Source organism: Fringilla coelebs, assembly GCF_963513975.1.
Source record: "Fringilla coelebs genome assembly, chromosome: Z".
Taxonomy (NCBI): Eukaryota; Metazoa; Chordata; class Aves; order Passeriformes; family Fringillidae; genus Fringilla; species Fringilla coelebs.
In genome coordinates this window covers 10,621,243-10,647,214 of record NC_140031.1, presented here as the reverse complement: position 1 = coordinate 10,647,214, position 25,972 = coordinate 10,621,243, and the positions used below count along the sequence as shown (strand labels likewise).

The window sequence follows — 25,972 nt, the reverse complement described above, 5'->3', positions numbered from 1 at the left end:
CCTCTATTTCAAGATAAATTATCTCTGCTTGTCTTTTGCAGTAGGTTTCAAATGGGTGACAGATGATGATTTTATATTATTAAGTTCTCTCTGTGCTTTGTGTTGGCTAATAATAGCCTAGTAGGCGCCTCTGAAAGAACTTGCTGTTGTGTCAGAGAATCAGAGAGGGATGTTATTGCTGCCTTGTCAGATTTAAATAAAATAACTTGAACTTATGATCATTAGGGTAGTCATTGCTGAAGTCCAAAATGGGGAGCTGAAAGTTATGATGAATATTGCATGATACCTTAAGCTTTATGCTTTTTGTCTTTTTTGAGCATATTTTGGTCATGAGTGGCTTCAGCAAAAGTATCCCAATAATATACAACTTTTTTCCTCTGTTCTTTGTCCCAAAGACTAAGTTCCAGCTGAAACTATTCAGGTTATAAAAACTATTCAGGGTTTGAATGCGGTTTATCTGTTGAAGTGGGTTGTCACGGAATGGGATGCGGTTACATTTTGCTGTCTGTCCCAACCACATTCTTTCCCTTCTCCATAGTGTCTCTGAAATTTGTTCACCTGCATGGTGAATCAGGTGAGGAAAATGTCAGTTAGCTCTCAGAAGACCACTTGGTCATCTGGCTGACTACACAAATGCTGCTGTGGGCTCAGGCGAGAGAACAGCAATGTGCTTCCTTGAGTTACGAAATGCTTTGTCTTCAACAGCAGTTCAGGCTTTGGACTGCTTCCTTGGTTTTGTCCTCAAATGGCTAAAAATGAAGATATGGGGAAGGACGTACCTTCTCCAGTTACATGCAAGGTTTTGTGCAAGGCTAAAATGAGATGTGGTGACATTGGTTTGAAAGGTCAGTAAAACTGAAATGAATCTCTCCAACGTAAAAAGTAGTGCTTCACAAGGGTTGCTTGTGCTGAGAAAGTAATTGAACTCTGGGGTATCGTTTTGTCCCATTTCTTTTCCTGCTGTTTTTCCCCTGGTGTTTCTCCCTGCCACTCTTAGTACCTCTAAGAAAAGAAAATTGAATATATATATATCAATATATCTATATCTAAATCAGAATTAACTACACACAGTGAGCATGCAGGAAAAATGCAGCATGCATTTTTCTTCCATGACACTGCTGTATAAATGCTAGATTTAAGTAGACTCTTTTCTAATTGTGCTATTCAAAATGAAAAGCGGCTCATATAAAATTTATACCAGCAGATGACTCGATTTACCTTTTCCAGTCCTACAGGTGCTCTGAACTGACTTTGAAAAGTTTTTTTTTTTCCAAGTTCTACATTCACTTTAGTTAGTCCATCTCAGGCTTAGATTTCTTGACAACTGTTTCCTCTTATGCTCATCTAAATGGTAGAACTGAAGATTGTGGTTTTATCTGTCCCCAAACTATATATTTATTATTCTGGCATGTGTATTTGGCAAGGGCTCTTAATTGTCCTCAGTAACTTCCCCTAATGCCAGCAAGCGTGGCGAACTTTCCAGCATGTTTCTCATCTGTTATTTGTGAGAACATAAAAATGGTCTGCTACACATTGGAAAGAATAGCAAGGAAAAAACACCTGTTTGGGAAAGCTCAGCACTTGTTTGTATATAAACCAACCCAAAGTTTTGTGTCTCAGAGCTTTTATGTTGCTACCCCCAACAGACTGTTTGAGTGCCATCTATGCAGAAGAAAGGAAAGTAACAGCAAACTCCAGCAAGTTTGGGAAGTCTGATTTTTATCTTTTATCATCTAGGTGGAGTTTTTTGCAATTTTTTTTTCTGAAATACTATTCTAATAGAGAACAAGGTACCTGTAAATTCAGAATTTACTGTTTACTAATGCGAAAGCTTTCCTTAACCTGGATTGCGCCTCCTAGCTGAGAATACCAGAAGCTAAGGATTCGATGTCTTCTGACAAGACTGTAAGTGTATTACCTCAGAGCTGGGACTCCCGAACTCCTCAGGAGTGGTAGTTGTTCATTTCTGCTTTCTGTTAGTTGGCCAGCTTCCCTTCTGATTGAGCTGGCATGGCTGGAAAGAGTTTAACTGATATTTTATTTGTTTCGTCTGTACATGAAGTTTCAGAAATTGCATTATTTACCAAATTTCAAAGTCTTTTTGTGTCTTTCGTAATACAAAAATTCGGAGTTTCCTGAGAACAGGAATTCCAGGGATTGGGTAGCTGTAGTGATGTTTCTCCTTTAAAAGGTTCCCTTCGATTGTTTGGTTTATTTTAGTTGTTTATTATAGATGTTTTTGTTCTGTGTTTTGGTAGAGGGTGCTAGGTGAGGGTCTAAGGGGTACTATTAAGTTTGAATTTAAAATGAAAAGGCTCTTAATAAGGGAAGCATAGAATGGGCAGTATTATGTGCATTATCTCAGAGAAACTTCTGTTGTGGTTCCTCATAAATGTAAATTGAGTCTGAGTCAGGGCCAAAACTTCAACCTAACACTGACCTGTAATAATAAATATGAGGGTGTGTGGATCTGAGGATGGGCCTGAGGGACCTGTTATGCTAAAATAAATACTTCATTTTTTTGGAGAGTAGGCGTCAGTAACCCACAAGTTATCTTCATATACTGTTACATGACTTTATGATACTTTTTTAAAAGCTCCTGATTTCCAATTGCAATGGCTCTGTAATCTGCAAAGTAGTCTGTAATATCTTGAGACTCTTTGAATAAGAATGCATTGGCAGCTGCAGTCTGTGTTCTGTAAACAGCTGCCCTTAACCACATGAGTTAAGCACATCATATTTACTTATATTACCATGCATGTATTTTGAAGCCTCAGAGTTGTAATTCTGCAAGCATGTAGCTTTCCTTTCTCTTGAATCTGAGGTATTTTCATGGATCTTTTTCTGTGCCTTGCTCCTTTCTTGTCTGTGCCAGTTATAGTAGAACTGCTGTTCACCTATTCTGAGTTAACTGAAGAAGGGGAGAAAGAATGTATATTTCTGTAGTGGGAAGAGATTTTTAACAACTGATAAATAAAACAAAGTATTCTTGAGTAAAAGGTTACCCAATCTTTCCTGAGACTTTTGTTCTATGTTTTATTAAGAAAGTTTTCTTTTTCTTTTTTTAACTTTGTAATCCATTATGGAGTTCTTCATAAACGTGAGATGACATATACAGCTTAATTGCATTTTTTTCATTTTTTTGCTCTGTTATTGCTGGGTAACTTCAAATTGCACTTGGGAAACAGAAAATAGTGATGTCAATTCAGTGGGGTCTTTCTGTTTGTTTTTTTTTAGTTATTTTTTGTTTGTTTGTTTAAAATAGAGTTAGTTTGACAGTAGCCTGGAAGCTGTGAGAGTCATTGATTGTGAAGGTTGGCTGTTTTGTGCTTAAGTAAAATGATTTTGAAGTTTTGTGCAAGCCTTAAAGCAGCCTTAATTGTGTAGAACTCACTAACATGGCACCAAGTATCTTGAGACACATCTGATCGTTTTTTGTCTTCTCACTCTGATTTTTTTACATGCTTATGAAATTATAGTGGTCATGGCTGCAGTGCCCTGTTGGATCACAGATAAGGTGTTAGCAATCTGGTTTAAAGAAAGGAAAAGTTGCAAACAACCTTATGAATTTTAAAATCTCTTGGGTAATTTAATGTCTCTAAAGAGACGAAGTAGAAGCGGGAACTGGAAAGTAAGGTAGTTTTGGTAATTGGCCTTTGTTATACAATGGACTGTTTAATAGTTGGCACTTTCAAGTGATTAATGAATAACTAAACAGGAATACCTGTGTGAGCTGGAAGTGGGTAGAAGGCAAATGAATAGGAGAAAGTGAATAAATGCCATAGGAGCTGGTGGGAAAGAAATGGCCTAATGAACATGGATTTTAAATAACTTATTCTTAAAGTGGAAAGAGGATCTTAGTCTCAGCTCTGTGCTTTGCGGTACCTGGGTGGAAAGTCTGAGCTTTCAAAGTTAATATGGAAACAAGTATTTGATGTAAACTTTATTCTAATTTCCCTTTTTGCTTGTCTAGCAAAACTAGTTTTTTGCTGTAAGTTTCTAGGTCAAGTCTGATGAAAAATGCTTTTGTGCTGTGTTTGTGTAAATAAACATGACAGTTGTAAACAGTTTTTTGATCTTTGAGTCATTGTAGATTTAAAATTTTGTCTTGCAAGCTATTCATAGCTTAAAGTGCTATTCTAGTGTGATTGCTGTCAGATAACAATAATCTCCTGCTTTGTAAGTCTTACCCCCTGCTGCTTAGCAACTTTAATGAAATAAATATTTCTTAGAGTTAGAGAATTTATAAAGCTTCAAAGAGTTTATAAAGACTTGCAGGAAGGTGGATGAAGTAAAAATACTTGGTATTGTATTTGTGAGAAAACTAGCACTGTTTAAGAGCATTAAATAGTAGAATGAGTTACATTTCTGCATAGCGGTGTTTGATCTTTAGTCAAGTGTTTTGAGACTGCTAGGAATTGGAATAAATGAACAGTTTTAAAAAACGTGTCCCTGTCTTGTTCTGTGTGCTGTAATGAGCAGTGGACAGGTTATATTCAGAGAGATGGGATCAGGATGACAGTTCCCCCAGTGATTGTTGACTTCATCCTGGTCCATGTGTGGTTTACAGATTGGTTACTGTCTGTCAAACTTCATTATTGTTCTTGTTTTTTAAAGACGTTTTAAAATTTTTTAAAATGTCTGTCTTCTTGTTAAAACAATTGAGTGGAAAAACAGAAAAGAAATTGGCTACTTACTCCTAACCTGTGAGCTAGCTTGGTTTATCATCTTTTAGCCCTTGTTTCCTTTACAAATAGTGCATTATTCTATTTTACCACTCCACCTCTCCATAAATTATTAATCTCCACCCCTTTGTTTCTCTTTTTTGCATCTTTTCTAGTTATGCTATATGCCAGTATTAAAGTAGGTGTCAAGAGGGTGTTTGGAATATCAGTGTCTGTCTCCCATTCAGTTCTATTTACTCCAGGAAGACTGAGTTAATTTAAAGGGTGATTTAGTTAGACTGTTGTGTGCTAAACTGATATTCTGTGGAAGTTCCTTTGGTTGTCTGATATCTTCACATTAGGAGTCAAAACGACCCCATTCATCTACAAGAATGATCTGGAAAGATCAGTTTAAGGGATTGAAAAGAATCCCTTTCCCAAGTCTGTTAATAGCTGTACAATTTCTGTGTGTGGAAATATAATGTTCCTTCTGTAGAAGATCACCTGTGAACTCTGAGTCTGGGGGGCAGAAGTAAAATAAGAAGATGGTGGCAACAGAATCCATTCTCATGGCTTCACTATCATCCAACCCACCATTTATGAAGGATGTAATCTTTTTCAACTGGCTTTCAGGATTAGTTGCTTAAAAACTTTTGGATGGTTGTGCAGTCTCCATCCTTGGAAGCTTTTGAGACATGCTTAATAGAACCCTGAGCGACTTGACCTGACTTCATAACTGAACCTGCTTGCAGCAGGAGGTTGGACTAGAGACTCGTGGTCATTTTTGACTTGACTTATCTTACAAGCGAGCCTGCATTTCTCTGCAACCCTCAGCCTATGGCCATCCATGTTAACTACTGGAACAAAGGAGTTTACATCTGGTAATTGATGCTGGGAGTGGTGTACTTAAAGTTACTTCGTTGAAAAATAGTAATTTAAAAAGTAAATTCAGCTTTCATTGTTAAAAAAAGGGAACAAGCATCAGCACTTGTTTGCATAATAATTTGAGACTTTCTATGAATATAAAGAAGTGTAACTATTGTGCCTGTGCGTTTGTGCTGTAGATTTTTGGTTTGTGTATGTATTGTCTGACTTCAAAAATTATTATTAAAGAGACTGACTGGAAATAGAATGTAGGAGTCATATCTCTTCCTGCTCAACCAAATACTGCACTTTATCGTGTGTGTTATTTGGCAAAAAATGTCTGGTGCCAACCAAAATCTTAATTACGAAATGGCAATATAGGAGTAGCTGATACCTACAAAGTATCAGCTCTAGAGTAGAAGGCTGATTAGATAACTTCTCAAATGCCTTTCCAAACTCATATTTATGGTGTTTAAACAAATATATAGGACCTATTTCAGTAATTACCTTAGAGATTCTTTTATAGACTTGTCATAAGTATTGGTCATCTATATAATACAGCTCTTGAAAATCACTGAGTGCAAAATTGAAACAAGTATTCTCACGTTCCTGAAAAGCTGTAATTGATGGCATTAGTTAGAGACTGGTTGGTAGATTTAATTGACTTATAATATGCGCCCCTTGTATCTATAAGTTGGCAGCTTTCATCTGCAAAAATAATTAAATTGACTTGCTTTTGTTTTAAGCTAGTCTTGGTTGTTGGTTAAGACAAATTTATGAAAAGCAGTCTTGGGACTTTAGCTGGTCAGAGTGACTCCGAGATATGTTAGAAAGTCTCTTTTCCCAGCCAGGCGGTCGAAGGAGTCAGAACTCTTCAGTTCTCAGTCTCAAGGTTGTTTATTGTTTCTTGTCTATAAAATTCTTTCTCCTGGCCTGCCAAGGTCCACTCAGCAGGACAGACAGAGGCACTCTGCCTGCCCCTGGGGTGGTTTTATACTAAAAACTATGTGTACAATATTTACAATTGCTTTCCAATACCTATCACCTATGTTAGACAGTGAGCTTCTCTTAATCAATCTAAAAATGCCAGTGTTACTGGAGAAGATGGAGACCAAGAAGAAGGAGAAAGGCTGGACACACCCAGATTCTTCTGTCTTGCTCCCTGAAACCTCCATTCTAAATACCCCAAAAATCTATTCTTCCACCCCGTGACAAACTGATTATTATTCTACTTAGACTTTCATGGCTTGCAGATCTTCATATGAAGTTGGTAACTTGCTCCATGGGTTGTAATCAAAGTCACAGGTGTCTTGGGCTCTGTGCCAGGGTCTCTGAGCCCCCTGGCAGGGGTCCTGGCAATCCAGGACAGCCAGAAAGATGTCTAAATTCTGAAAAGCAGAGTGCTCTTCTGCTCTTCCCCCACCTTGTCCTGTATACAGCATCTTTCTCTAAAGTATTCCAAAGTTGGTGTTTTCAGAGGTGCTTCTCTAGAGGACTTTTGAAAGATCTTTATGAATAATATCAAACAATTCTCAGAACATTTCTCAATGATTTTACTTTTATCTTAGATACTCAAATATTTTAAAATATGCAAGATACTGATGAGTAAATGTATTGCGTCAAGTGATCTGCTCTACCATTTAAGCAGACAGCTGTCAATGCAGAAGTAAAGAGAAATCACAGTAGGTGAGGTGTGCTTAGTGGAATAAATGTGGTTTGCAGTTTTGCAGTTTGTGTAAGAACTATGCTTCAAGCTGTAAAAGCACGTATTTTCAAGGGATTTAAATGACAAAGTAGTAGCTGTTATAAATACTTATTTGAAAGCTTTTTTCAAGCCATGAGAATCTGTTCTGTGATTTGTGTTGATTGCCATGTTTGTGTTTTCCAGTATACTCCATTGTTAACTTAATATCCATTTTTAGTTTATTATTGCTATCTCAGTGCCACATTGTTTATGCATACAAAATAATATTAATATTTCTTGGTCACTCAGAAAGTCATGTGATGTCAGTAATGCCAAATGCTTGATGTCTTAAAAATATCTTAAGTTTATTTTGACTGTGTATAAAACTACACTTTATACCTTACAGTTCTTGGTATTGCCCTCTTTCATTCTGTATCGTTTTCCTGAGGATTCCCAGTTCTTCACAAGGCAGACACTGAGCGTCAAAACTAACTGAGGATGAGGCTGTTTCTCTTCATGTTTTCAGGGCAGGAATGAGAGTGACTAGTGATGATACTTCAAAAGTGTGAAAGCCGGAGAACTGCTTAGAGAACCCTTTTTCTGTTCTCTTGCAGGTGGGGATGGAGATTTCTTACTATCTTTCCTTCTTCACAGGGTTACACATCGTTCTGGAATGATTGCATCTCCTCAGGATTGCGTGGCTGTATGTTAATTGAATTGGCATTGCGAGGACGTCTCCAGCTGGAGGCCTGTGGAATGAGGCGCAAAAGTCTGCTAACAAGAAAGGTAAGTGCAGGAAAATGGTCACATTTACTTGTCAGGCTCCACGCAATACAGGAGCTGTAAATAACAACTGGTTATCAGAAAAAGCCTGAGGTTTTTTTTCTCTATGTAAAGATGATGATTCTGAGTAATCACCTAAGGCAGATGAGCAAAGCTAAAAGGTGTTTCGGTGGTGAGATGAAGTGCTTTGGAACATCTCTGGTGCCTGTTCTGTACCTGTGTTTGTTCTCCAAATGCGTTCCTGGTACTGTTGCCAACCAGCTGTTGGCAGTGGCTCTGGCTGGGCTGGGCAGCAGTTACTGCCAGTGGCACCAGCCACAATCTGCCAAAGGATCTGGCTTTTGCAGTGCTGGTGGGACGTGGGCTGAGGCTGGATGGAATGGATAACTGCCAGACGCCAAATGTGTCCTGCAAGCCACCAATTTACTTCTGGTATACACAATGCTGCAGTTTGTGCTTGCATTGCACGGTAAGGAAACCATCATTGTTCTTGGGACCCCTGAGAACATACAACTATCTAGTTCAAGCATGAGACTGGTGTGTTAAATTGGTTGTGCGCTCTGACCTTTCAAGATGGCCATATCTTGAAGGTCCCTTATAGAATTGGGCTGAAGATTTGAGGCCTTTTTTTTTTTTACCACTGAATTTTCCCTTTGTACAAAATGTGCAAAGTCACACTCTTGGAAGAATTTTTACTTCATCAGCATTAGAGGATACTTGTAAAATAAGCCTATTGAAAACCTGGTCAAATGTTGCCTGTCCACCACAAATAAATTCTCCTATGGCACATTTCTCTGTCAATATTATCTTTTGCTAAATTTTAAGGCAAGCTTGTGAATCCCCTAACCTTCTCCCAGCTCCCTTCACTTCAGAAGAAGCAAACCTCTGTTCCGACAAACAGTCCCTACTTCTTTTAGCCTCGTTTAAGCATATTCAGCATTGATTAGTTCGCACATTTTTTTTTTTCCCTCCAGAGCTTTTGGCTTCTTAGGCATTCAGTAATCTTCTTAGGCATTCAGTCAGGAGTTATTTTCATTCTGTGAAAACCTTGTCAGTTCTATCCACTTGAAATATTAACTGTGAGGTTGCTGGGTTTTTTAAGAAAATGGAAAAATAACCTGTATGTATATTCACTAAAGAATACAAGCAAAAGTATTGGTCTGAGTTGTGATTGGTTTTTGTTTGACTGTGGTTGTGTGTTTTTTGTTACATTTTATCATCATTTTGGCATTGGGTAGATGTGTTTGTTTAAAGTGATCTAAAATCTACGCAATTTAGAGGTTTTCTTATTCTGCTCTTGTAAAGTATTTGAGATACTTTTCAGTTTTCACGCAGGAGGGTTCTATAAAAATAGGCATTAATTTAAAATTTAGATGAAGGTTGTTTTCTGCATAAGTACTTCCCTGCAAATAAAATCCCTAAACACACCACCTCCATCAATTTAGAAATCAGTCTTGTGAATTATTTGTGTTGTTTTGCACCTTACATGAAGTTTTCCATTAACACTAAATTTCAGTTTTGTTTCTGTGTTGGCCAGATTTAAGTCTCTACTCTGTGAAGTGTCCTCCTTGTATTGCTTCTGCAGGCTTTGCTCCTCATGCCCTTAGCTTTGGCTGTGAAATAAATACTGTGCCTAATAAGTGGACAGAGCAGTCTAATAATACATCCAAGGTTGTAATTCAGGGGTGAAATAATTTACTTTTGATCAGTTTTGGTTTTACTCGAACCACTCTCTTGATCTTGTCATCAGGTGGGGCACAAGTGATAAGGTGAGAAGAAGAGGGTAAACTCAAGTTTTTTGGGAAGTAGCACAGATTTATAACCAGCTAACTTTGGCTTTAATAATATAATTAACTTGAAAGAATGATAGCTATAATGCTTTTCACTTAAAGCCTTAAATCAGGTCGATCTCTGCTGATAATATTTTGTACTTCAGAATGGATCAAGATGCATTAAATCTATGATTGAATGCCGTAGAGAGTCAAATGAGACTGAGAAAAGAGTGAACAAGGACTTGATGGACCTTAGTGAGACTTTGTAAGTGTATATGATGTGTTACACATGGCAACATCCTTGTAAATTTGGCTTAAGAGTATGCAATTGTCACACCATTTTGGAGTTCTGTCTACTGAGATCAATATTAGAAACAAATAAGTGAATTTTGAGGTTTGCAAATGGTTATTGAGATTAGAAGATGGTACTCTACATTGCCTTACAGGCTCAGAGAGCAAACCAAATCGATAGAGTTGTTAGAATCAAAATGAATCCTAAAAAATCCTTGGCAGATTTTCTTCAGTATTTTATTGCTAACAATTCTGAGCAATTCATGCAAGAGTGAATTTTTGTATTAAAACTAGAAAATGAAGTTTACTTAAAAATCTGAGTTTAATCTTTTAGCTTTGCTTAATTACAGAGCTGCATTGTGAAAAATGCAAATTAAATATTCTGTATAATTGAAATTTCTTTAGTTGATAAGTACCAGGCAAATCTAGTACTTGATTCGTCACTGAAAAATTGGAGTAAAGATAATAAATAAATTTTTTTACAATTGGGCTAAGGACCAGAATTACTGAAGAAACAGAATTTTCCCTGAACTGTGGAACAGTATGACATTTCCAGAACACCTTTCTGACTCCTTGGAAGTGTTAAGAAAAATAAGAGCTTTCATTTCCTGCTTTTCATATGTGTGTGTGTATATATATGGAATTGTGTTGATGTATTCATTTTTCTGTTAATCATCTGGTACCTTTTCCCTGATGTTTGTTAAGTCCTAGCTTGTAAACTATTTAAATTGCCAGATTTAGTAACAACAACAACAATAAGAACTGTAATTATTATTATTAACTGTAGTAATTCTTCTATAAATAAGGAAAGATTTTATTTAAACATACTGACTTGAGCTAGTTTAATCTGTAAGTTTTCATTTGGTGCTCTTGATTTTGTCTCCTGAAAAAAAATTGTATTGGTTTCTGTAACTACTTATACTGGTAAACAAGCAGTTACTCACATTTTTGAATTTTATTATGTTCCTCTGAATCAATTTTTTTGTTGTGCTGAGTGAAGAACTCAAATAATTTTAGAAGTTATTAAATAAGAGACTTGTATTGCATTTATTGTTGCATATTAAGGGGTTTATTAATACGTGTGTATTTTCCCTAGTACATGTGGTTTAACTGTTATTAAATGAAACTCTATTAGCTGGCAGTGTGTTCGTCACTGCTGCAAAAATTGCAGATGTTGTCATGAACCTATTTTTATCCATTCATGTATTGAAGAAAACTAGTTTTTGTGCTTTTTTTTGGTTGTTATTTTCATGCAACCTTATTGTTTAACTCAGTATTTTGAATAGATTGACTTGAAACAGTAAAATAGACTGTATTCAGAAACTAATTTGATTCCATGTGCTTTGTTTTTGGGAGGTAGCAGGGAACCTGGCTAGATAAGTGAGTTGTTTTCCTTCAAAATACAGCTTTTAAGTTTGTTATTATACTATAATTTTAGTCCATGAAGGTTAATTTAAGTCACATATAACCTCAGACTTAACATATTTTGAATTAAAACACATATAGTTTGGAGCTTTTTTTAATAACAAAAGTTTGGGTTTTTCGAAGTTGCATATTCTTAAGAGAGGGTTTTTTATTAAAAAAAAATTATTCTGGTTTTCCTAACAGGTAGGTTTTTTTATTGATGGGTGTATTTGTCATATATGAATTGTGTCAAAATACTGACTGTGTTTATTCACTCTTAGGTGATTTGCAAGTCAGATGCTCCTACAGGGGATGTTCTGCTTGATGAAGCTCTGAAACACATAAAAGAGACCCAGCCTCCTGAAACAGTACAAAATTGGATTGAACTACTTAGTGGTAAGCCTTGCACATAACGCATTTGCTTTTTTCACCCAAATAAAACTAATTATCTGGCATCACTAGAGATTATATTGCAAGGTTTTTTGAGAGAAAATGTGCAAAAAAGTTAATTAGAATGTCCTCTAGGGTAGTCTCTTGTTGATTGTAGCCTTTAATCAAATATAAGTAACTGTTGCTTTTGACTTAACTTGGTGCAGAAAGGATTTGTATGGAAGTGTCAGAGGACATCTCAGCTCGGTGGAAGAGGTGCCTTCCGCTGACTCTGAAGTAAATCAGGACTGCTCCCTGGAGATGTAACTGCCTTTTTCTGTGTTGGGAAATGATGGTTGGTGGAAGTTTGGAGCCTGAATGTGTGCACTGAGTATTCAGATCTTGCAATAAAGAAAGAAGGTGAAGAGCTCATAGCTCGTGCACAAAACTTGAGGGTGATTTGGCCACTATTCATAAAGAAAAAATAAAGCGTTAGGAGTTTTATTTTTTCATTAATTGAAGAAATGTAATAAATATTTTTAAATATTAGATACTTCTTGTTGATCAAAACAAAGTTTTCAAGATGAGTACTTTGCACACATTTTTCCCTGTAAAGCTAGTAAATAGTTGAGTAAAAATGAAATGTCAGTGATCATAGAATTTTGAATAGCTTTGGTTGGAAGGGACTTTTACAGGCCATCTAGTCCAGCCCCTCTGCAGTCAGCAGGGACACCTTCCACTAGACCATCCAGCTGGACACTGGATATTTCCAGGGACAAGGCATCCACCACCTCTCTAGGTGATCCATTCTGGTGTCTGATTGTGAAAAACTTCTTCCTTCTATCAAATGTCTGACCTCATCTTTCTTGCAGTCCCCCTTTAAGCCCAGAAAGGCTGCAGCAAGATTTCCTTAGAGCCTTCTCCTCTCCAGACTGAACTGCAGACAGAATTGATCGCTAGCTTTCATCTGTTTTCACAAAGCACATAAGTGCAGCTTCCTTGGAGTAGATCAGAGCTGTACTTCATTTGTGCAAACAGCGCAGGAAAAAACCCTGCACTATTGACCCTCATTGTCAACAATGTGACTGTGAGGTTTGGGGTAGTGAGATTTGGAAGTTGCCTGTGTAAAATCTGCTACTTCTTAAAACTGATAAGCTGCAGAAATGAGCAAAATCTCTTTGCCTTTCTCTGCTTTCCTGTTTTCTTTGTTCTTCCCATTCATTCTGCACCACCTTAAATAGCCTTCCTTGCACATCATGCATTCTCAGGTCCTTGCCATCCCCCCTCTCTTGCTCCTTGGCTGTCAGGAGGGGCATGGCTGCTGTAGAGCCATGCTGTTCAGTTCTCACTCAGCTCCCCTTCTCTCTTACAGCTGGCAAAAACAATTAATTTTTCTTGTCCCAAATACATAATTTGTGCTGACGTTTCACCTTCTTTCCCAGTGCAATGCACATCAAGTTAGGACTGGCTCAAAAAAGGTCAGCTAATGAATGAACTAGTGATGTAGGTTTTCTTTGAGTTAAGCTAAGGTGTTCCTGACCCTACTGAGCCTTGGCTCTGGGAAGATAGTTATCATCATTGCTGTGGCTGAGGCTTAAATCAGTAATTTTAACTAACATATGTTTATTAATTACTAATTCTTAGATGGCATTAGTGTTCTTTGGTTCCTATGGTTTAGAGATCTGTCCTTCTGAAGAAAAATATGTCAATGTGTCTGGGCAGGGGTTTTTATTTTTATTGGTTGGTTTTGCTTTATTTTGCTTTATTTAATAAATTCATAAACTCTGTTAGAATTTTGCCTCGGGGACCAGGTTGATCCTGGAAAAACATCTTCTCTATCCATGGTTATCAGTGATGCAGAGTGCTGCTTGGAGTTACAGTACAAGTGAGTTCAGAGCCACCATGTAAATAGATATGTGGACATGTAAGGTGATGTTTGCCAGGCTCATGTTTATAAGGTAGCCTCTAAAGAAAGCAAAGGTAGGGAATATAGATGTTTGGACCAAAATGTCAGGTTTCCTGCAGATGTAGCAAGCATCTCTCTCCATGTCTGCAAAATGTCTGTGTAATTGAAGAGCTTGGTCACAAGGTGTCAGCACAGCACTGACTTTCAGCCACATGGCACTGCACAAAAATCTAGGAAATAGCCTTTGCCCTGTGAGAGGTAGTAAGGAAGCCACTTTTTTGTGTTTGTGTGATAGTTTCATTTATGGTCAAACTGGGGAATTGCATTCGGTGATGTGTAGTTGGGACTTGTGTAGTTCAGGCCTGGTTGGGTTTTCTGCCTTTTACTCTGCAGCTGGAGTCACCTCATTTGTTTGCTTATCTTGGCTGTTACTTGGGATACGGTGTGTGTCACCCTTCATCACAGCGGGAGAAACCTCAAAGCTACCTGTGGCTTACTGTTGTTGTTGTTATTATTTCATGCTAATCAATAAATTTTTTAAAGTTTGGTACAGAAATTCTCATATCGTTTATGGAAAATCTCCATCTACATAAGAAATACTTAAAGCTGTTCCTTTTCTTGCCCCTTAAAATGCATAGTCTTTTACATAAGGAGGGGATTATGATAAATTCTTAAGTAAGCTGGAATTAAAATTTTTAGCCTGTTAAATAAGCTCTTAAGCAAAGGTAGAATTCTTAAAGATAAACAGTTTTAGTTGGAGCTGTTAATGCTGAATTTGTCCTTTGTCAATTTCCTCTATGCATACCGGTCACACACTCTGAAGGGCCCAGTACTTCTGCCTTAACAAAAAGCATTAGAAATAATTTATATAGAAGCATTAAAGACTCTGTCTAATATGTTGTTCATGTCGGCACACCTGTGCCACACACACTCTCACAATGCATGGTCACTGTTTCATATGGTGGAGACAGGAAGGGGGAGAGGAGTGGAACCCTGCAAAAATAAATAAATGCGCTGGGTAGCTGTGCATTAGCTTGTCTTTGGGGCAGAAGAAAAGCAGTAACCCTTCTCCTGGTCTCTGACATGGTAAAAGACTGTAGCAGGTGCCTAATTTTATATTATTTTATTTACACGAAGTAAATTAATTCTGCATAACTGGTTGGTTTTTTATTTTACAATACAAGGTTTTTGTTTATTTTTCATATCTGTAATCAAGACTTGGCTTAGGTATCGTTTTATCCAAACTGTGGGTGTACCCCAGAGCTGCTCCAAGGAGGTTCTCCTGGTCTCTGCCTCCATGCCAGGGATCAGAGAAATGCTGACAGGAGCATAGTTTCTTGTAGTCTGCTATATGATTTTGACAGCTTATTCTGTAGCACAGAGGGGGGAAAAAAATCACTGCAGCAGTGCAGCTTAAACTTTGTCTGACTGTTGTATGGTTTTCTTGCTGTTTTAGGTGAAACATGGAACCCACTGAAGTTGCACTACCAACTACGAAATGTCCGTGAGCGGTTAGCTAAAAATCTAGTGGAAAAAGGTGTACTGACAACAGAGAAACAGAACTTCCTTCTTTTTGACATGACTACGCACCCTCTCACCAACAACAACATCAAACAGCGCCTCATCAAGAAGGTTCAGGAGGCGGTTCTTGACAAATGGGTGAATGACCCCCACCGCATGGACAAGCGCTTGCTGGCACTCGTGTATTTAGCCCACGCCTCAGACGTCCTGGAGAACGCTTTTGCCCCCCTCCTGGATGAGCAGTATGATTTAGCCACAAAGAGAGTGCGGCAGCTCCTGGATTTAGACCCTGAGGTTGAATGTATGAAAACCAACACGAATGAAGTTCTGTGGGCTGTTGTAGCAGCTTTCACAAAGTAACTGCATTCAGACTGAAGTGTTCTCTCTTCTTTCATGTAAACCAGTTTCTTCTCTTTTATTGACTATTCATGTTTTCTGTAATTTGTACCTTCTCACATGATGAATCGGCTTTTGTTTAATGGGAATTATAAGTGATGTATTCCCTACTTCTCTATCTGTATACAGGATTCTGCTGGTACAAGAGACTTTCCTGTTTAAAACAACAGAAGAAGGGTGAACTGCCATATTGGCATTCCATTTCCTATTAGTTTGAGTTACCTTAAATACTTTGTTTAATTTTTCACCTCATTGTTATTGAAGTGGTTTGTCACCAAAGCTCCACGTTGAAGTGTCTGTCAGGACATTTTATACACAGATATTTTCAATTACATATAACAAAATTACTTAAAAAGCAGAAATGCCATTAAGCAGCTTTGTCAATAGTTCCTGTAAAATGCCCCATAAATTTTAATTTTCATGCAGGTCTCTTGTGTACTTATATTTTCATTAGAATGATAGCTGAGTCATAAGGCTAGTATAGAAAGGTCCAATTGTTTCATAAACCAGTTTTGGGAGGGGATACATTCCATTATATTGTGTATATATAGTTCAAATTGTATATTAACAACTGCCCCATCTTAGTATTTTGCAAGATCTACTTACTTGTACACCTGGTGCCCCTTATTTGCTGTCAGCCATTGCCATCTGATGAAGAAGAAAGGCCTCCTTCAGAGGTCCTGTGTGTGAAAGCTGTTTGTTTCCAGAGTCTCTGGAGTTTGCCATCCAGGTATTCTCAGTCTATGCATTGCCTTTGAAAATTAGTGAATGGAAAGAGACTGCTTTCTATCATTGGTACTTTTTTCTTTCCCTCCACTTCTGTATGGAAAAGACTCATGACCAGTACAATTCTTGAGTGCAGTTTTTGGTTTTGTACGCAAATTAATGTTTGTCTCATAAGCCTTGAACTCTTTTACACTTTAAAAACAAAAAGTCAGTCCTAGCAGGTGTTGCATGTAAATGGTTAGCAAGTAATGGCAGCAGTTCAGAGAATTCAGATTTCTGTAATGGGATGCTTTGCTATATTTTAATTTTTATATATACAATTATGCTGATTAGCACACTATTGTAAAAAACCCAAAAACCTATATAAAACCCTGGCTTTTTAAAATTTATTGCCTCTTTGCCGCTGCTTGTTATTTCCCATTGGTTTCACAGTGTAAATATTATGCATTGAAAAAATTAAGCATTGATTTCTATACTTTTTTCATCATACCAATGCAGATTTATAGTGGGGCTTACAGGTGTTTAGAAACCTTTTGGTTAATATTCAGAACAAGAATACTAGATGGTGTATAACTGTAGAGTTGAAATTTAAGAGATCCCTTAATCTGTATACTAGCTTTTTACCTACAGTAAATAAACTATGATCTTGAAAGTGCCTGAAACAGAGTAAGCATGTCACTTATACTTTTTTGTTGCTAATTAGAAAGGTTTTATTGCCTAACTGAAAGCTTTAGTTTATATCCTTCTTATTAGAAAGGGAGAATTTATATTAAGTAGTTCAAACTGACTTAATCAGTGGTGTTGCTCAGATCTGCAGGATTCATTGCTGGGACAGGCTGAATTAATTTGGGGAGTGTGCAACTGTGCCTGCCCTAAGTAGACCTCTTCAGTCTTGAGCACAGCTCTATGGCCTCATCTGTGACTGGACTTCAAATTTTGCACTTCATTTTCAATCACTGAGATGCTTAAGTAGTTGACTTTAAAATACAAGTTAAATTCATTGTACCTCTATAACCTTTTTTAAGAAAGGTTTTGAAAAATATGGTCCTTGACATTTAATGGCACACTGTTCTTTCAGTTCTTAATGCTATTTCTTTAGACAAATAAAATTAAAAGTATATTGTAAAGTATTTCAAACTCTGGTTTACAAATAAAAAGACCAACAGTGTTCTCTCACTTGTAAAATTGCTGTGTTGAAAATTTTGAGTGTCTTGGCCATAAACTTGGGACATCGTCATTTAAACATTTCAAGCTGTGATTGCTTTTAAGTGGAAGGAAAAGGAAAATTGCTGTGTTGCTCTTATATTTGACAGCTTATGGAATACTTTCTGTATACTTGGTAGAAGATGCAGCTCACAGCTTTCATTGTCTCATGTGATCTGTTTTCTCATTTTCTGTTGCTCTTTGAGAGGAGGAAAAAGTAATTAGGTGGAAAGGTCAGAAAAATGGTGGAGTATGCAGGAGCAAGTTATGTGCACAAAACTTTTAAAATGGCTTTGAAAATCTAAGCTACTTGAAGCATGCTTCAGACTGAAGGTATCTTTCACAGCCCTTTTTCTGGCCTCTCTTAATTCTGTGAGTATTTTCCTGTTAGTTTCATGTTTGCTTGTGGGGGATATTGGAGTTTTATCACCCTTATGGTCTACATGGTTTAGAAGAAATCTATGGTTTAGAATCTTTTTTTAATCCCCCCCTTGAAAGATTATTTCGTTTTTTTTGGTTTTTTTTTTCCTGTTCACACAGAGGATAACTGCACACAGTATTTATCAGCTTTATTTTGCTTGGATAGGACCTCTGACCATGATGGGGAGAGTGTGTGCTGGACATGTCAAGGAAATCGGATATAAGGGAGGAAGGGTTTGGGAAGAGCAGCAGTGTCTTTTGCTGGACCACCTGGTGTAAACCTGAATGTGCAGGGGAAATAGATGAGCTTTTGGAGTCCTGAGTCCTAAAACTGTGCTTCAAAAAGCCCAAAAACTCCAGGAAGGTAAGTTTGGTAGGTTAACAGGAACTGATTTGGCTGACAGGAGCTGATCATTGCCTTTGTTGCTATTTCAGGTTTTAAAAAAATGGTTAAACATTGGAGACTGTGTTGATGAGATTCAGGTACCCTTCTACCTGTGGGCTGCTACTGCAGCTCACAGAGACCTACCTGGTTTCCAGACAGTTCTGTCTGCTCTAAACCCTCAGCTCTCAGTGGCTGCTTCAAGTGAAGACTCTTATCCAAAGCCTGAACTTGAACACGTGCCTCAAGGAACAGCATGTATTATTCAGGGACACATTCTTTTAAAACAAGCTTTCAAGTCAAAACCAGGATTTTGAAAGTTAAATCACCAAGCAGTGTATATATATATATACATATGTATATACACACACACACAGACACACACACATTTTCACAGTCCTTGAGACTGACGTCGTCCTCTCCTGTGTTTTTAGAGCTGGCATTACAGTGCTGTTACATGGACTGGTAGTGAAATGTGTGTACCATAAATGATGCTTTTGAGGCAAAATTTGCATAAGTGGCGGTAAAAGGCTCCTGACTGTGTGCTTGTGTGTTCATGCCCATTTCTCCTACAAGGTGAAGATATGTATTAACTGATGTGTTCTCTGTGAACTGGACTGAATCTGTACTGTAACAAAATAAAGCACTCTTTCATGCTATCAGCTGCAGGTGGTTACTGCGTATCACATGCATGCAATACCTAAAGGATATATTTTTTTCATTTGCTCAGTAATTTCCAGTTTTTCCTCAGGCTGCATTATTCACCAGTTTGAGAAACAACTTTTTTTTAAGGTTTTCATCAAAGCCTAAGCTCTTCTTCAGCTGGGCTTCAGGCAGTTCAGGCAGCCAAATTCTGTTATGCCCCAGTAATCCCTATTGTCCCCCTCTCTCTGTGGAGGGAGGGTTTCCAGCTTCAGAGAGGTAGGAATTTTTTAATAAAATAATTTATTTTTGAAAAAGTAAGTTTATTCTGTGGAAATGCTTACTGCATTTAACAATTTAATTACTTAAGAAATGAGATGCTGTCAGGTGCTTTGTAAGTGTTAAATATAAAGTGGGATCTCAGGTGTGTGTATGGGGTGACTGCCTTGGGGCAGTGGTTGGGGAAGAAGCCTGGTCAAAGCTGCTGTCCTTGTTAATCTGTGAAAAAGATCCGGAGTTTCCTCACAGTGGGTCTTGCTTTCTCCTGCCCACAGGCAGCAGCATGAAGTCTGATGGTAAGAAATGTCTTCTGACCCTGAAGAAAGCTGCTGTAGAAACACAAGAAAGCCTAAGTCCCAGGACAGCAGACAAAACTAGGGAAAGAAATGCTGATAAATAGTAGCCTTTGGCTTTCCCTGTAACCTCCACCTTTGTGTACTTCTAGATAATTTGCTGTTTCACCCTTTTTCTCCCCTGACTCTGGGCTCTGGTCTTCTCTGTTTCCTGTCTTATTACTTGGTGAATTCAGCAACAGTGTGGCCAGAAGGACCAGGGCAGTGATTGTCCTCCTGTACTCAGCACTGGTGAGGCCACACCTGGAGTTCTGTATCCAGTTCTGGGCCCCTTAATTCAGTGGGAACATTTGAGGTGCTGGAGTGTGTCCAGAGGAGGGGAACACAGCTGGGGAAGCATCTGGGACATAAATTCTCTGAGGAGCAGCTGAGAGGCTGGGGATGCTTATCCTGGCGAAAAGGAGGCTCAGGAGGGACCTTGTCACTCTGCAGCTCCCTGAAAGGAGGGTGTAGCCAGGTGGGGGTCAGGCTCTTTTCCCAGGGAACAAGTGACAAAACAAGGGGAAATGGCCTCAAGTTGTGCTAGAGGTTCAAGCTGGACATCAGGAAGAATTTTTTATTGAAAGGGTGGTTAAGCATGGAATGGGTTGCCCAGGGAGGTGAACCATTCCTGCAAGTGTTCAGGAAACAACTAGATGTGGCACTTAGTCCTGTGTTTTAAGAGGTAGTTGATTAAAGCCCTTTCCCCTCTAATTTGATTCCCCCATCAAAGCCTCAAGGAGCCTCCTCTTTTTCAGCAAATGGGTTTGTCAAAAGTAGCTGCCTTGATGGCTGAACTGAAGCAGCTGGTGGCCTGCTACAGCTCATAACACCTGGTTTGTTAAGGTGAACACAACCTGGTGCTAATTTAACCTTGAAACTTCTCTTTGCCAGCTTCTAAAGAAAGTTATAGTCCATGCAGCAGGGAGAACTTGCAGCTGAGGGTGATGATTTTACTAGTTCTCTAATATAAGTAGGTTTTCTGAGCCAGTGCTTCAAGGACTTGCTATCTCTCACTCAAGCTTTTCCTACAGTGAGAGTATTCTGTACAACAATAATTTTCTCTTGGGCTCTCTTGCTTGTTAAAAGAGTTGAGTTTGTGTTGCAGGTCAAAGAAGCAGCTCTGTTTGGGTATTTATTTTTCCAAAAGTGTAGACACACATTATTTACAAGGTTTCTTGATGCATATGTTATGTGATTAAATGGGATGAGTGGGAGAAGAAAAAGGTATAATTATGCTAACAGTGCGATGGAATAAGCCATTTTTGTGGCACAATGTACTAAAGTGTTCTGGTCTTTCATTTGTTTTCTTGGTTACCACCAATTCATCATTCAGTTAATTTTCATGTAGTGCATCTGATATCTGCTCAAAAAGGGTTTGCCATTATCTAATGCACTAGTCCTTCAAGATTTGTATTGTGCTGCCCCTTTCTTTTTTACGTTTATTCAAATCTTGGCTTTTTTTGTCCCTTTGACATGGGATTGATTTTGAAGGTAGATGTTAAAGGAGACTTTGGTGGTTGTAAAGTGCAATGACAAGCAGTTTATAAGCTTTCTTTGCTACTGCCAGGGCATCTTTATAGGTCCTTCTTTGTTCCCTGACTGTTCAAATGAAACCAAATCATGTCTCAACCAGCTTTTAGAATCCTGCTTTGACTCCTTAAACTTCTCAGGACTTCAGATACTTCTGAAAAATACAATTTAAGTAATGAATAGGTTTTACAGTGGTAAACAGTTACTACATGCTATTAAAAATCTCAGACCTTGTGTTTTCAAAGAACTTGCAGAAAAATTTATCAAAGACAGATCATTTTTCCAAGCAGGAATCTTATGGTAGCCCACTCAGCAGTGTCAGTAAGCCAAGTCCTTGGCAGAGAAGTCACACTGTTGCTTGAACAAAAACTGGTCCAAGGGAGCTTCCTGTCCTGGAAAGATTTGGGATTCCTCTGGTCATTACTCTTTTGCAGTGTGCCTAAGATCTCGCATGGATACATGCTTCATTTCTCTTCACTCCCAGTGCATTTGATGTTGGCTGTGGGCCAGAGGCTGGGAGCACCTCAGTGCCTCTCAGGTGAGGTGGGAGCCAGTCTCCATCCTGGCAGGCCATGAGTTTCACATCTGTGGCAGACCTGAGTGTCCTCCCCTGGAGCCTGCTCCCACAGCGGTCCCACTCCCGCAGTGTGCCAGGGAGACCTCTGTGGCAGGGGATTTATCCCTGGAGTGCAGCAGAGGAGGTGGGGGAGCTGTGCAGTGAGAGTCTGGCTCGTGCCCACCAGTGAATGCGCTGCAGATGTGTCTGGGGCTGCGCCTGTGCCTGCGTGGGAGGGAGAAGCAGCTGCTCACAAAGGTCCCACTCAGCCCGGAAAGCGCCACGTCACGCGGGTGAGCAGCTCTGATTGAAACAAGGGAGTGCACGTGACCTTCCTCAAGCTGGAATACATACAAATAAAACAGGCCTGAAATAAAATGCAATTATAAACACATAATAACAACTGGGGTCTGTTTGTTGGATATGTTGCAAACAGGAAATGGAGCTAAATTCGCTGCATTGGTAGATGCCTCACTGCAAGGATGTTGCCTGATGTTAGGCTCTAGCTATTGAGAGCTTCCTTCTGAGATCCAGCTGAAGATTTGCACACATTTTAATATACCCAAATCTGGGAGGCTCATCAAAAAACATCAGAACGTACAAGCAGTACTAATATGCAAAGAAATTTGCACACAGCATTTATAGACATTTGAACCAGCTCCTAACATTATCTTTTAAGAGGAGACAAAGTTGTCCTTTGATTGTACTGAAGTATCCTCTTTTTTTAATTTTAAGTTCTTTCTTCTTGGACAGGACTTTCTGCCGAGATCACATATGGCTGACAGTCAGCACAAGGGTTAAGGATTTGTGAGCCACACACAGCAGATACGTCTGGCACATTTTCAATTTCTCTGCACAGGGATAGAGAGAAGCAGCAGCCTTAATTGAAGTATGTCCTCTGAAGGTAATTGCTTCAGAGATAACTAGAGGTACAAGCAGTTTGGTGACTATGCTGCTCTTAGTGTGTCTTGCAGGCTCTGTTCATCAGCAGCAGAGAAAGGAGTTCAGAAACCCTGTGGGGTTGCAGTAATGAATGAGGTTTAGTTCTGCTTGGTCCTCAGCTCTTCGCTTATACAGGCAAATGAGTCCCAGCTCTCCCACGTCAATGTCTCTGAGCTGCCCAGGGCTCTGCAGATTTGCCACTTGCCTGTTTCAGATCTGCAGCCAGCTGTCAAGGCTGCCGTGGGAGCTGCTCTGCTCCCAGGCTCTTCCTCTCTCCAAGGCTAGGAGCCTCATGTCCCTGGGCTTCCCTCTCTCAGCCCTGGGGATCTATCAGGTTCACAAGGCAGCACCACTTGTGGTGTTCCCAGATGAGGCGGCCCATAGTGAGCACTGTGAGTCTGAAAGCAAGGGAGACAACCAAGTGTCATGAGAGATGAGGAAACGCTGATGTGTGCTCTTCTCTGCCTGCCCCAGAGCTGAGGGTGTGCCCCAAGAGCTTGGGATGGAGGCGGGCAGCCAGCATAAGGGAGGTTGGATATACAGATCCATACAGCTGGATTGGATTCACCCCAAGGAGCTGACACTAATGGACAGATTCTGCTGGGAATAACTAAAGTGACTCAGAGATGGCCTTGGGGACCGGGCCAGTGTTGTGCCTCTCTTTGAGGTGGAGAGCAGGGTACAGTCAGCTTTTTCTCAAATCCTGTAGAGGTGCAGGAAGTGCAGCCTCTTGAGGTCACTCCAAACATATAAGAGGGCAGGAAGGCACTAGGGAATGATCATTCATTAAATCCAACTTAGCCTGACTGACAAAATTGCCTTTTGTGATTAAACGCCTCCTGTGGGGACTGGGAGGGGAGTAACAATGGATACTTGGCTTCAGAAAGGCTTTCAACACCATCTCATCCTTTTTGGGAAAGAAGTTGCAGAAGAGCTTATCAACACTAGCAATACCATGTGAAGGAGGGCTTGGGGTCCCCTGGTTCAGAAAGAAAGTTGAGGAAATAAGGTCCAGCAAGGGGCAGTCAGGATTATTCTGGGCCTGGGGGTCATGGTTACAAGAACAGGTAGAAAGAGCTGGGATATTTTAATCCAGGGAAGAGGAGGACCAGGGGTCCACAACTACTTGGTAGGGGAGTTACAAAACTAGCAGGCATCAACTCCTCTCAGTAGCAGCAGATAACACACCAGTGGGTGATAACATCAAACTGCACTGCCGGAGTTTCAGATTGAACTTCAGGAAAATTTCTTCCCTGGGAGGGTGTACAGCCCTGAAATAGACTAACCGGAGGCACTGTGTTAGCTCCGTCCTTGGAGGTCTTGTGCACCGGTCTAGACAAAGCCACAGCTGACCGGATCTAGTGTTGGCAAAAACCCTTCTCCAAGTGGGAGGTTGAGCTGGATCACCTCCAAAGGTCCTTTTCAGCTAATATTTCTGTAATCCTGTGATCAGTTTCATTGCTTGGACTGTGGCTGCTAAGCTGGATACTCCAGCAAGCTTCCTGCTCAAAAGGAATAGTCAAATAGCAGGGAAACAGAGGGTGGTCTGCTCATTTTCTTCAAGCAGCAGAAATTCAGTCCTCACAATATTATTCGGCTTTGTCCTGAATGCCCCTAATTTTCACATGCGCCAGAAGCTTTGCTCAGTTCTTTCATGGAACTGGATTTAGATGCAGATTTTCAATGTCTAATTTGACAGATAAACTGGAGTTATTGCCAACCAAACTGCCACAATCAATACTTCTCTTGCAAGATGGTGACAGCATCAGGCACATAAGGCACCAAGGGGTCTCATCCAGGCAGCAAACCCCAAGGAAGGCACCTGCCTGCAGTCTGGCATAGGTATGTGGGGAGAGGCAGAAATGCTGCACCTCTGCCCACTACTGTCAGAATAGCAGAGCTGAGAAGTTTTTTGAGCTTTTGCAACGTCCTTCAAGTCCATGGGTGTTATAGTTATTTTCACTTCTTCATGAAGAAAACCCTTGTTGTGGATACTTCTGTTAAATAAAAGGAGGTGAGAAACTATTTTTCAAAACATGGATGTATGGGATATTTTCAGCAAATACATACATGTGTTGCTTTCTTCAAAGACAGGACAGCATATCTGCACTGGTGAAATACTTGCCTTTCCTAATTTGTGCACATTCATTTCTATGAATGAATATCAAGGAATTTAGTGGTGTAGTATGAACTTGTATTCCCTGTAGGGATCTCTCCTGTTGTACTGCTCTGCACAGTAAGAGACTCCTTCATTTACAGCATAATGTTCAGCGTAGATTCTTGTGGTGTCCTGTTTTTCAATTCAACATCATTTAAGTCCAATAAGCAAATTGCCACCTCTGTCCAACCTGCCTCAAGAAGAGAAAAAGTCTAATGCCACTTCAGAAATTAGCAGCCAGAGCACCTATCCTAACAAACTTTTATTATTCTACAAGGAGAAGCATCACCCAGGATCACTTACACGCAATCAAAAATAACAACAAAAAAGAAGAGTTGAAAAGCAAACTCAGCTGCAATTCTGGTTTGCTAAAGAGTTGTACTCATATCATAAATTGTGGTAATTGTTTTTTAATTAAATTAAGTGTGCACATAGCTATATAATTAAAAAGCATGTAGGCGTTCCAGATTTCTTTAGAAACTAGCCACCACTTTCAGTCTTGCTGTCTGCTTTAAGCCACAGGGCATGTGAACCAACCTTTCTGAATCTTTGGGAAAAGGAAGGGGAAGTTTTAAAACAGGTGCTCCAAGTTTTCAGAAAGTGTTTTACAGCAGCCACTGGAAACTGGATCCCTGGGTACGCAGCAGGATGTGCCAGAGACAGGATGGAGCAGAAAGGAAGGGGTAGAGCTTTGAACTGAACTCACTGAAAGCCGAGACTGACCCCAGTGCCCAGGGAAATCTGTGGCTCTGAAAGCATTTGTTGCCTTTGGAAGACAGTTTGTTCTGTGTGACTGTAAAAATGTTACATCATGACAATTCTTGTTCTTGTTGCCTCTGTTTATAAATGATTGTAAAAATGTTATATTGGTTTAATTCTTGCCCTTGTTGACTCTGTTTATGTGGATGTGAGGTCTCCAGCTTTTATCACAGGACAGACCATGTGGGTGTTTCACTAAGCACCCAACATTTAAGCTTCTGTGTTTTCTAATGCATGAGCTGAATTTCTCAAGTTTTTACATTAAATGCACTTTACTTGGGTGCCTCTTACTTCTAGGACTGAAGGGACAATTCTTAGTCTCCGCTCTGTGTTTTCTCTAAATGAGACACTTTGCTTTCTTGTTAGCCTTCTTTCATGACCTGCTG

At 39.4% G+C, this 25,972-nt stretch overlaps 1 protein-coding gene across 2 annotated transcripts in view; it reads left to right on the top strand.

Annotated features, from left to right (window-relative positions):
• GOLPH3 (golgi phosphoprotein 3) overlaps positions 1-25,972 on the top strand; it is an 83,350-nt gene that overhangs the window by 12,096 nt on the left and 45,282 nt on the right. The window contains exons 2-4 of one of the 2 annotated variants that reach the window (XR_014616909.1): positions 7,867-7,998; positions 11,744-11,858; positions 15,194-18,089. Coding sequence is in view for 1 of the 2 variants with exons in the window: in XM_084224954.1 (XP_084081080.1) it covers positions 7,867-7,998; positions 11,744-11,858; positions 15,194-15,618 (672 nt within the window). In the remaining variant the exon portion in view is untranslated. Of the gene's footprint in view, positions 1-7,866; positions 7,999-11,743; positions 11,859-15,193; positions 19,045-25,972 lie in introns of those variants that run through there. The other variant, XM_084224954.1, reaches the window with a different exon arrangement.